At 29.5% G+C, this 13,191-nt stretch overlaps 1 protein-coding gene across 3 annotated transcripts in view; it reads right to left on the reverse strand.

The window, feature by feature from the left end:
- Positions 1-770: 770 nt before the first annotated feature.
- The window catches only part of LOC106458167 (synaptobrevin homolog YKT6-like), a 39,779-nt gene continuing 27,358 nt past the window's right edge, over positions 771-13,191 (reverse strand). For all 3 annotated transcript variants that reach the window (XM_013917632.2, XM_013917633.2, XM_022384310.1), the window contains 5 exons: positions 8,860-8,918; positions 8,159-8,204; positions 7,522-7,587; positions 5,847-5,948; positions 771-4,902 (listed from right to left, as the gene is read on the reverse strand). In XM_013917632.2, coding sequence (XP_013773086.1) covers positions 4,867-4,902; positions 5,847-5,948; positions 7,522-7,587; positions 8,159-8,204; positions 8,860-8,918 — 309 coding nt within the window. In that variant the 3' untranslated portion in view covers positions 771-4,866. The remainder of the gene's footprint in view (positions 4,903-5,846; positions 5,949-7,521; positions 7,588-8,158; positions 8,205-8,859; positions 8,919-13,191) is intronic.

The raw sequence follows: 13,191 nt of genomic DNA on the forward strand, positions 1-13,191 counted from the left end.
TTTCAAACATAATGGATATGGCAGCTACTATTCCTTGATAGTTATGGTTGTCAGCTGGAAGGTTTCTTAATATTGTTAAAACTGGTCCTTTAAAATGGGCAGCATGATGAATAGTTGGTTGTTTACTATTCAAACCCATTCACTCTATTAGTTATTTCAAACTGAGCCTGATATGCCTCCCATAGTACCTTTCAATCATAGGAAATATTGAATTGAAATAACCAAATTCTGGAACTGAGTTAGATAGTAACATGGCTGAATTAGTCCAAGAAGTTCCCAATAGGTTCTCATATTCCATATTATGAAATAAATGGTGTTTTACATTGGAATTCTTGGGCATATGCAGAAAAAGGTGTGGCTGGTAATCTTTACATATACCAGTCCTTTTTCTAAGTGTTTTATTCTGTCATTGATTTTGTTTTTGCTTGTTCAGTTCTGTCATTAGAGCCTTTCTACACTTCAATCTTGTTGTAATCCCTCTGTACATCTCCAGTAGCTTCATCGATCTTGTCTTCCATCATATTTATATTTGTTCCTAATTCTTCTTTAAATATTACACCTCTTTATTTTATCTTCTTTCTTAATGAACTTCTTTTAAAAGTAAAATTTTTGACATTTCATGATTGAGTTATCATCTTGAAGTTTAGTCAAAGTTTTGTTTTATTTTCATCAAAATAATGTTATTTCTGACACCAATGCTGTAACTTACTGTATCATTTGGTGAGTTCTTTTGAATTATTTGGTAAAAATAATGCCAATTCCAGTTCACATAATGATAAAATTAATTTATTTGCTCACTAACATTTGCTAGAGGCTATGTTCACTTTGACACAAGTTGTAGGCCTTAAGTTCACAAACAATATCTGACCAGATATTCCAAAACTTATGGTATGCCTAACTCGCAGATAAACTTATTTAAAGAGTTTCCTTATAACTCAAATGAAGAACAATATACACAATAACCTTCACTTTTAACATCAAACTGGATCACTCACTGAATACTCGTAAAAAAACAACTCATTACTTCACTGATTCTTGTATTTATAATGTACCCTTATTTTCTACACACTCCATGAACTTTCTAGACGATTATAATATTATCATCATTAGTTCCCTCTAGCAAACATCTAAATTAAAATATTAAAAATATAACTTACAACAGTATTTATATTGACAGTCATGAAATGATATACAGTGCAGACTAGAATAGAATAAAAATGATATACTGTAAAAATATGCCCATGAAACAAAACTGTAAGTAACTTTATGTCCACTATATAATTGAATGAATATAAATCATTTGTTTAAAAACTATTAAAATAGTACCCAACAAAATGTAAAACTAGGCGATCCAATGACAAAAACTCATGACGACTACATTCAAGCTAACAGGGGTTAATTCACATTTTCACTAAGTCAACATTGAACAGACTATTCATCCAGAGGCATTTAATTTCTATGGACAGTTGTTATTCCAACTTTTACTAGTCAGATCAAAGAAACACATTGGACTCTTCAAAGCCTTTGTCAACTATTAACAGTTGTGTCTCATGAATTGGATTCTAGGAAGCAGATTACAATTAAAGCCTGTCTAAGAGATGTCTAATAAGATGACCAAAATATGAATTGGGATCAATTGCATGACTTTTTTAATCTCAGTTTTACTCTCCAAAACAGCTTACAAGTTACAAATAATTTTTGTCTAATGTGTTTCAAAAATTAGCATTTACAGATTTAATTTCTTTTGAAGTAATCAATCTTCTTAATGCCATGTAAAATATAATTTATTATGAAAACTTTTATACACAAGTACAGTTTATCAGCTTTCATATTTTAAGGAATACATCAGTTTATACAAAAGTACTTGTAATACTATTATTTATATGTTGATTGATCCATTACACCCAAATTTTTAAAATAAAGAATTTTAAGCAAGGTCATTTTAATACAATGTGTAGCTGTTTTCCTCTTATCACCAGTTTCCATTTTAAAAGGCATTACTTAACAAAGCACAGCTCAATTCAAGCAAGTAGCTACAAGTAAAATGACTACCTTTTCCATACCATAAAAACTCCCAAGAACAGAAATTTGGAATATAACCCTGCAGAAACAACTTTATTTTCAGTATGTTAACAAAACGTATGTTCCAAGTTTACAACTTTAGTTTTAAAGCATAAAATGCAGATTGCCAATCAATTAGTGTCTGAGATTCTACCATATTATTTTTCTCTAAAAACAGCATTGATGAAAAAAAATAGTTTACATGTGTTTTTTTGCTACTCATTTGACTCTATAAATCTGTTTCCAGGTTACAAGTTCTAACTAGAACGATTTGAAGCAACTTTATTAAAACTCATAATCATTTTAAAATAGATGCAAAAACCCCATTTGGGTTGGTTGATTTTTCTTTTGCATCATGTTGATTATTGTCAAAAATTAATTCATTTTGAAGAAATAAGCAAATTAGTAAAATCTATTATATTTAAACATTGTTTTCATGATTATGTGATTATCTCAAACTAACCAATATTTAAACTGCTTAGTTTCATGATCAGAAAAGCAATAAACAATGATATATGTAAATGTGTGGAACTTTTTCAAATTTTGCTGGGAACACTAAGTCATTAGTTTTCTCACATTGACATTTACTTTTTTCTCATTTCTTGTATGAAATCTTCAAGTTGTGAAATTACAAGAAGATGCCAAAGACTCACTTGAAGTTTACACTTTTTGAGTGAACTTTATAAAAATTTTACTGTGATACTACTACTAAAAGTTCTAACTAAACGTGTGGACATGATGATCTGCCATATTTTTCAGTGAAATGTAAAAATGTCTGAGAACTTAATAGAAGTAGATTCTAAATACAGATGTATGAAACTAAGATTGAACATGGAAGGTTTTAATTAGAATAACCCAGTCAATTGGAGACTGATAACAGTTTACAGAAAAACTAGTTGTACATTAATACATGTAGAAATAAACTTATGTCAGTCAGTTTGATTACATTGGTATCTTAAAATATGGTGACTAACAATTAAGATTGTATTTTAATCAGAAGTATAGAGAAAATAAAATGCTATGAAGCTTTAGCCCAATAACATACAGGCCACTCTTTAGCCAAAATGATACAATGAAGACTGGCCATTACAACAAACTCAAACTTTTCAAGTCAAGTTAATTTAGTTTATTCGTACAAGTCTGCTAAATGGCTTGTTCACTTGAAATTTCTTTAAAGGATTGTTTTCTTTCACAAAGAAGGCATCAAACTGATTTTATATGCTATAACACTTCATAGGAGAGATATATATACTTAGATCAGAACATCATCACAATCACTACAATGATTATATTATTACAAGAAGTATACAATTTAATATTTACATAACGCCAGTTTCAACTTTACAACAGATAATACCATAAAAAAGGGATGTTGAAACCTTGAACCTTGCTTACATGATAATTGACTGGTTGGAAAGTTGTTAGCCATTTACATAACTTTAACTACCAGATTTTATGATTTTCAGTTACAAGATATTGCATACAGAAAACAAACATGAAAAAACATTTTACCAAATTAGCATCTGTCTTCTAAATAAACAAACTCACTTTTATACCTTGCAACTTACTACATTACAAATAGCGTCATCAATATTTAAAAACTTGTAGTTTTATACTTTAAATATTGTATGAAGATTTTAGCAATGTAACTTTTTAAACTGGTATTAAGCATTTCTAGAGATCTTGAATTACATTTGCTTTTAATTGTAAGTGCTAGCACAAAGATTTGTAATAAAAATAAGTAATGACTGAATTACTGACTGTACATTCTTCAGTGAGAAATATTAACAACAGTTAGTCACTGAATGACTATTACATCTGTTGCCTTTAGAGCTTAATATATTTCCTCACATCATCTTCAATTTTTTTGAATTAAATAATCATAGTAACACTGAACTTGTAAGATAAGAAAAAATCAAACCAAATTAGATTACTCAAACTTCACTTAAGACTTAAGAGTAGTCCTGAATTATTGCTTTTAATCAAATAATTATGAACAAAGTAAAATCAAATGTATAGTGCCATCTCTCAAAACAAAAAAATAATTCACAATGTTTAAGTTGCAGGTTTAAATTAGGCAGTTCTCCATTGGAAACAATAGTCAGTTTATGATTGGTAATTGTCTGATGTAATCCTATGGCCTATTGAAAACAGTCAGTTCTTTTGTTTGAGAGGTGAAGGTGCTATACATCCAATTTTACATAATTGAATTTTATTTAAATACATATATGAACATTCTGCAAAGTAAGTCTTGTTTAATTTACATAAAGTATGAAATGCTATGAAAGATTTTCTATGATAAATGGCAAAAAAGCTAAACTACAATGAAAAAAAAGGAGGCTTACCATGGATTAAGCCTAATTAATCACTATAATGTGGTGTAGCTTTTTTCATGGGCTATTCATACCACTTCCCAGAAGCAATACATATCTTTATCACAAATTCTTATGTTATTCAAGTTCCAATTCTTTCTTAATTCTTAGTGTAGTTACAATTAGAAAATTCTGGTCCACATGATTTTCTTTTTACACTGATATAAATCCTGTTATACTACTATGTCACTATTGCAAATGATACTGACAACAGCAGTAAACAAGGGAACTTGTTTACTACAATTAACAGCAGCAATCACTCAGTTATCAACTGCTCCAAAATGTAATGACAATATTTAGATAATTTTACATCCATCTGTGAAGACTGACAGACACCTCTCTTTGACAAAACAGCAACACTGATAAACATTTGACTGAGTAATCCTGCCCCAAGATGGTCAGTATGTATATTTTCTTTGTAAGTTCACCAGCTTCACAATAAAACACAGCAGGAGTTGGTTTTACGGGCCTAAATATCAAACAAAAAAGGTTTTTATCAGGGTGGTTGGTTTTGACAACAAAACTTCCTAAGAATTCTTTGTTCTCAGGACAATCATTGTAAATGCTTTTCTTGTTATATGTCAAGATGTTCAGCTTTTGCAAACATTTTAACTATGTGTCATCTCCATATTCATAGCTCAAAAAAAAGCCAAGCTGCATTATGGATGAATATCAACTAAATACTGTACCAAATTAGATGATTTTGTTTAACTACTAACATACATACCAACCTTAATGTTCACATCATACTTAAGATTCTAATAATTATAAATCACATAGTAACTTAGTCAGTTAAATTAAAAAGGTTGGATCCTCTTGACCAATGTGTTCATATATGGGAGAATTCAATTTAAAGCATTGTATTAAAAACAATGAAGATTTAAAATAAATTCAAGTACACAAATCTACTTCAAAAGAATTAATCAAATAAACTTACTAGACAAAACTTTTTTATTGTGGGATATACAAAGTATAATATTTATGGTTTCATCATTTCACCAGGTTAACCTGGTATCATCAGGAACAACCTTGTGAAACGTTGTAACCATAAATATTATATTCTGTATATATGACAATAAATAAGTTTTGCATTACAGGGTACTTTTATTATTCATTTTATTAGACAAAACTTATAAAAGCAATAAAACATAAGGAATTAACAGTATTTTTTAACACCAAAGTCATGTGTAACAATGAAGTACCCTGGAGTCTTAGAGGAAATGGTTAAAAAAACACCTAAAATACAACTTTTTTGTCCCTTTTTGCATGTTCTGAATTTAACACTATTTTTTTTGACTTCCTCATTCCACAGTTTTAACCCATTCCTAAATAGGCCAGATCACTACAAGACAAATTCAGGGGGAAAAATGAGCCATCTTTTTTTATACACACACACACACAAAGTCTACTTACAGTTTTATAGAATGCTTTAGATTGGGAACTGAGTTCTTCAGACTTGGCAACTAAGTCATCTAATTTCTCTCCACGTTGTAAAACATTCTCTAGGGCATTATGCTATGGGAGTACCATTGAAGCAATATGTCAGGAAGAAAAAAATCAAAAAATCTCATTACTGCAAAGATAATGACTGGAAAGAAATTACAAAGAGTAAAACTTCAACATAAATGGATTGGTAATAACATACTGAATTAAAATGTGTATCAATTGAAACACACTGATGTGCAGTATTCAGTCATACCATTAAAAAAAAAAAAGAGAACTAACTATTCAACTTTACTTATATTGCATGGCATTAGCAAAGGTACCCATGTGGGTTGCAGAACTTGTTTCACTGGCTTGATACTGATGGCAGGATGGTATATGTTTACCAATCTTCAGCTCTAAGGAAGTAGCAATGGAAATATTGACAAGACTGTCACACTCAAACTTGTAAAAATAAGAAAATGAATAAAGTAAGGGGTTTTAGAATCCCTCTGGGGCAATGGATTCCAACTGCTGGTCCACAAACCAGTGCCTGCTCATGGAAACATTCAGAGAGAGAAAAATAATAATTATCAGCAATAACTAAAAATGTGTAATTCTTTCATATAAAAAATTTTAAAACCTTTCAAATTTATTTTTAATATCCTATGTATGACTCTCTGTACTTTATATTTAACAGTTCAAAAAGCCTTTTACAAAACTTTTGATAGTGTGTGGAGTGACAAATACTGAAAACCTTGAACTTAAGGTATACCCCAAGATTCATGGTGATTACAGTTATGGAAACTGGAAAATTTTTGTTATAGACAAACAATATAGAAACACAAGCCACATCATAGTCTAAATGTATATAAAGAAAGCTATCAGAAATTATAAGGCACAGCTTTAATTTTACATTTTGATTAAATGGAAATTAAATCTCTAATATTAAGAAACTCAAGTGCAATTTTTTCTTTAGTTTTTATTCTTTAATAAGTAAATATTTTAATGTCAGATTCGATTAACAACAGGTACATTGTAATTTTTAAGCAATTTCTTTAAAACAATTCACAGAAAAATTTGCTAATAAACAATACCCACATTTTTATATGGTATATAACACATATGCTGGTGAAGTGTGATCCATAGATCAGTAGTTTGTGTGATATTACATCATAAGAAGACTGATTGTAACTTTTAACAAGTCTTTCTTTACTAGCCCAATACAGTTTATCTGAAAGAAGAATATAATAACAAGTCAATCACACACTGCATGCCACGCAGCACTGCTAAAAAGGCCTTTTGTTCATTCCAGTTGGCTATCTATGCAACACACAAAGCCTTAGCCCAAATGGTGTTTATAACAATCATTTACAAAATATCAACCAACCAGATGAGTTCTGGTATTGAATGAAAAGCCTCAAGGACAGCAGTATGTAACACAAGGTGCTTGGTTGATAAGCTATTATATTCTTACTTGAAAACCATATACAGCTAGTGAAGAAAGACTTGTTAATTATCAACAGTTTTATTTTGGTGTAATAGCATAAAACAATCTAATATCTACATTTTATTTTAACTACTAAATGTATGTATGAATAATTATGTATTCCTTTGAAAAAGGTTAATATATAAAAATAATTATAAATGTAAAACTTCAACTTACTAATATAATTTTGGTTTCATCTAAGTCTCCCTGAATTTTTGTCATGGCATCTGCTTCTTGTGGATTCTAACAAAAAAACAATATTGCTTTTATTATTATTATGTACTCTTTAAGTTGTTTGTTAACTATTAAATAGTTTTTAAGAAGATTCCTTGCATTAAGCATACAGCTCATAATATAATAGTACATACAGAAAGAAAAAAAATAAGTCTCCAAATCTTTAGTCTGCAAAATAGCATCTGGTTGTCCTCTAAGAAATGTTTCAAAAACAAATTATTTACCATAATATATCTAAAACATGGAATATAAGCTAAAAGATTTTTTGCAGAAGATGCTGCTACACATAAATATAATATTTGAAAAAAAATTAACTAGTTCCAACAGTTGTAGAACATAAAAACTTACTTCTCAATATATTCAGTCAATTTTAAGAAACACACTGCGTGTGGTATTATTTGATTATGATGTTATATAAACAGTTTAAGTTTTTTTTTATACACCTATATAGCAGAACAATTTTTGTTTTGCAGCTGCTTTACATAATGTTAAAAAATAGGTAAATTTCTTACATCCTTATATATCACTAACTTCTTTTTGTAGATGTAAAGTTTAACTAAATGAATTACTGAACACTTACTTGATATTTTGTCAGGTAAACATCCAGATCATTGAAAGCAATTGTTCTGATAAAAGACAAGAATTAAAAAGTATTTTTATTTCAGTTTGTGCAGATGTAGAACAATAGATTATTTAGTTAAATTTTTTACGTGCATAATTCAAATGTTAAAACTATCATCATTTTCTAACTTATTTTAGAACTGTGATCAACCAAGCAAACTTACTTGCAAAGGGTTTATGCTATACTGATATTTATAATACCATACAATTTAGATGAATGGATTATTATTTGAATCTCACACAAAGCTATTCTTTATAGCTACCAGCTCAAGCCATCTCTAATTTTGAAGTGAGACACTAAAGGGAAGGCAGCTAGTCGACACCACCCACCACCAACACTTTAACAGTGGGATTTGACTGTTGTTATTATGCTGCATCCATGGCCCCAAAATGTAGAGCATGATTGTTTTTGGTGGTAATGGAATGAAACTACAGACCTCAGCTGTTAGTATGGCATGCTAACCACTGGGCCACTATTGGCCTCTCAATGAATAGACTAAACCAAATGTTAACAAAGAAAATTGAATGGTATAGAAAGAATAAACAATTTCACTTTACCTAAAACTCTGTATTGGTTCTTCACAAACCTACAATACTAAAACAAATATTGACTTCTTTTTTTGTGTTTTACTAACTTTCACACGTGTCCAGTACACTTACGAGTTTGTTCCCAATGGCCATGAGGTGACAGGAACCTTCTTGGAGAACTCATCCAAAACCTGATGATGAGAAATCAAAATAAACATTTTAGTCAAAAAGAGCAATGAATCTCACATACATCATTATTAAAAAAAAGAGAATAAAAATCAGGACCATACACAGATTGTTCTAATTTGTGAGATTGAAAGCCAACCCATATTGTGTGAGGCGTAATCAACATACAAAGCATGTTATATATTATTTTAAAACAAGTGGACTGTGTTGCTGTTTGTTTATTGTTGAAATTTATCACCAACAAGTCACAGACACCTTCTGTAAAGAATCCAGCCTACAAAACCTGACAGTAGCAATATGGCTTCAGGCTTCCAATTACAAAGTGTCAACAGGAGTCACTGAATGCAACTATTTCAAGCCAAAAAATGCTAATGTTTCATCAGAAGAATGTAGACTACGTAGAAAATGTTAAATACCATAAACAGATGTGCTATAACTATATAAGCATAATTTTTACATCACAAAAATAGGGGATTCAGCCAAACCCCTCAACATCTTTATCAATGTGCCATAAATGAAAAAATAGTACCCTGCCACTTTTTTGTAAATTTCAACAATGAGAATTAAAAAGAAATCACAGCCGTGTCTGAGACTTTCATGGAGAAAATGTCATTTATATTACAAGAACTGTTGATGCACAAATAAATATTTTGATACTCATGTAGTACACTAAGTACTGCAGAAACATTCACAATCAAATGCATTTTACAGTATTAAGTATTGAAAAAATAAATACTTCAACTTCACTATCATCTGGCAGGTATTTTTATAGATAAAATAAACAAATTCATGGCAGGAATTTAGGTTTAAACATCTTTCAAGCCACAAAAAAGATTTGGGGGCCTGAAAGACAACCAAGAGTGGTCAGAAACTTTTGCTTCTCTTCACCCCATTTGGTGAAAAAGTTAATACCAAACAAATTTTGATAGAGCCACTGGGCCTGGTTTAATTTTAACACATAGAGTGGAATGTTAAGAGACACATGGAGACAAGGAAGATGCTGACCCAAGCACGATGGTAGAGTCAGGAAGAGACCATCATTCTGTAGTTGGAGAGGAACGTGTATTTGTTTGTCCATGTGTCAATGATGTCAGTTGGAGAGAGTAGTCCATGAGAATTGTAGCAGACAAATACAGACTGAGTGAGCATGACTCTGTTTTAATAGATCTTATGCAGGGAAACTGGAGTGCCCAGAGAAAACCTGCTTTCATGGGTCAGGTGCCAATTAATAAAGTACCTAAACAATTCAAATTTAAATATATTTTCAGCAATACATTTTTCTCTTTTAACTTGTACAGTATGGGTCACATTGCATTTACAGTAACATTGAACAGAACTTTTACACACACTTCATAATGTTATTTGATAAAAAAACCTAATGAATATGATTTGAGATATACTCAACTATCTATGAATCACCTAACAATTTTTTCAGAGACCCAGTTTTATTATTTGAACTTTTAACCAATTTTATAAAATCATTCTTAGAGGGCTTACAAGCCCTATTTCCAATGCTTAAAAATATACAAGTTCTTGTGGCAGCTGTAGTTTTTCTCAACTGCCAAAATATAAGCTTAAAAAAATAAACACACTTTGATTAATATTTGACTCTAATAATTTTATATGTTTAAAATTGAAGATATTTAAATATTAATTCCCAAACACTTGAACTGATTACCATTTCTGACAATGTTAAATGTTTTGATGCATGATTCATTACAGACTTTGAACTTCTTGATTTTCCAATTAAAGAGGAGCTGGAAGCCCGTCATAGAATACTGTATTAACATTCTTGCTACAGTCTCAGTCGATTCAACAAAATTCATGACCCCAAAGTGACCATCAGAATTTCTATACTATAACTTAATATGTTTTCTATATCTTCATAAAATCTGGCAAGCTTTCAGTGAACATTACAAGATTTTTTTAATTTGTATTTTTACTAAATATTTGTCTATGAATATAAAAAGTCAAAGTGTTGACTGCTCCAAGTGCAAAGTAATTTTTATGATAAGTTTACAAGTTGTGAAATTTCATTTATGTAATTTCTAAAAACCCCTAAATAAATATAAAATGATTTTTTCCAGTAAAACTTTATATTTTATCAGTTATTTTCTCTACCCTCACTATACCCATTCTGTCAATTTGAAAAACCTTGTAAACAAATATGAAATAAATATAATTTATTCTTTTTTCTTTCTATAATGACTGCAAATTGTAACATAAAGCTACAATTGTTTATCCTAAATAGCTTAAAGTTCTTAACAGTATTTATCTGTTTATACTTAATTTTATTGTCCTTTGAACCATATATAACTAATAATCCCACCACATAAGTTCTAAATCACTCAGAAAATATGCAGCTCATATTACTGTATCAAATTACATAATGCATGAGCTGCTTGCGAGCAATTGCTCATGAACATTTTATGTTACTTTTCATTATCTTACCTAACTTAACTTTATATAACCTAATAAGTTTTTGATTTTTACACTTTAGTTACTTTTATAATAGTAGATAAATAACACACATGAAAAACAAGAATTATAGTACTTACCTATGTCCTTTTGTTTTTTTTTGCTTTTTACTGTCCATGAAACTAAGGCTACTTATTTTTAATACTAGTGGTACTACTATACTAGATTTTTAGTTAATTAAATAACGCACCTTAGAACACAGAATAATAACACACACAAAGCAAACAATGTCTTATAACTAGCATACTTTTTCTGGTTTTATAACTATGCAATAACGACCTCTAAAAATTCAGCTAAGCTTGTCAATGTGAATATCATGAGAAAAAGTTTCAAACTGAAAGTACAACAGACAATTCTCTGTACATAAAACAATGTATTATAGATTAAGACTTTTGTTTTCTATTAGTTATTAGAGAGACCTTTTGGCAATTTGTGAAAAAAAGAAGATGTGGTAAGTGAGCATGGCTCCATAAACAAATAAAATCAAAGGTTACAAAAATTATGCTTTGCCTAAGTAATATCTATATTATAATGAGTAATTTATGTTAGATTCCATACTTCTCTGAATGATGGTAAATAAATTAGAGAAGAGGGAACCTAGAGAGCAAGGGAGGTTAACGATTCTTTTAAAATATTTTCTTTTGAAATGTAGAACTTAAAACTTTTGTAAGATTAAAAATTGATTTATTAACTATGTTTTGATGCCAAGTTCATTTATATACAATGATAATAAAGTAGTTTAATTAAATTTTTAATGTAACTCTTTAAATATGCGACATATGCATTTTGTAGCTTATCTCTTTCAACCAGGGCTTGGTCCGTTGGACCGACCTCATAACCATTTTGTGCTTGTTATAGTTTGTGCATGCTATAACTTTTAAATTAGTAAGCGAATGTCAACAAAATTTGACAGTCTATCAGTAAACATTACAATGTTTTCATATGCAAAATATTAAATTTTTTTATTAAGTCTTATGGTTTCTAAAGCAATGTTTCTTTCATCCCTTTTTTCTTTTCACATCTTGCCTAACTATCATGCAAAGTAATTTTCATATTAACATTAGAAATACCTTTATGCATCAGAAAATTTCGAAATTTCACATGCGAAATCTTTATAATGTCCAAATAATTATCAAACATTTTTTAAGAAAAAACTATATTTTATCTGTTATTTTCAGTAATTAATCTCTACATGGGTTTGGTAAATTTGACTGATCTCGCAACCACCATAACAAATTAGGAAATAAATATAAATTATGCATCTTTCATTCTAGAATGAACACAAATTATAACATGAAAATGTAAATGTTTAGACGAAATAGCTTAAATCTCATAACATTATACATTTATATATATTTATTATTTTTATTATACTGACCTTTTCACCCATGCCTGGCTAACAATATAGAAGTTACAAAAACGTGCCTCACATGCACTCGTGTTACCGTATAAAATAACATAAAGGTGACCTTTGGTCTTTACAAAGTAACTTGTCTTGGCTGTGTTTTAGTCAACTTTCAATTATTATACATTATATATGTATATAGGTTATTGCTATTTTGAAATAAGTTTTAAAGTTATTTTTCCCAAAACATAGAATAGTAAATAAAGAAGTAAAGCAAACAATTATCTCTTCTAGTTACAACCTTTGTACTCGGTTGTTGCTTGCTGTAGGTTGCTAAGCCTTTAAAAGTTTTGCACGTGGAGAACATAAAACGAAGTATTTTTTTTTTAGGTTTTATATATACTTTTGAATAACTACAAAATCATAAATTACTACATCAATACCACAGAATTCTA

Source organism: Limulus polyphemus, unplaced genomic scaffold (assembly GCF_000517525.1).
Source record: "Limulus polyphemus unplaced genomic scaffold, Limulus_polyphemus-2.1.2 Scaffold423, whole genome shotgun sequence".
Taxonomy (NCBI): domain Eukaryota; kingdom Metazoa; phylum Arthropoda; class Merostomata; order Xiphosura; family Limulidae; genus Limulus; species Limulus polyphemus.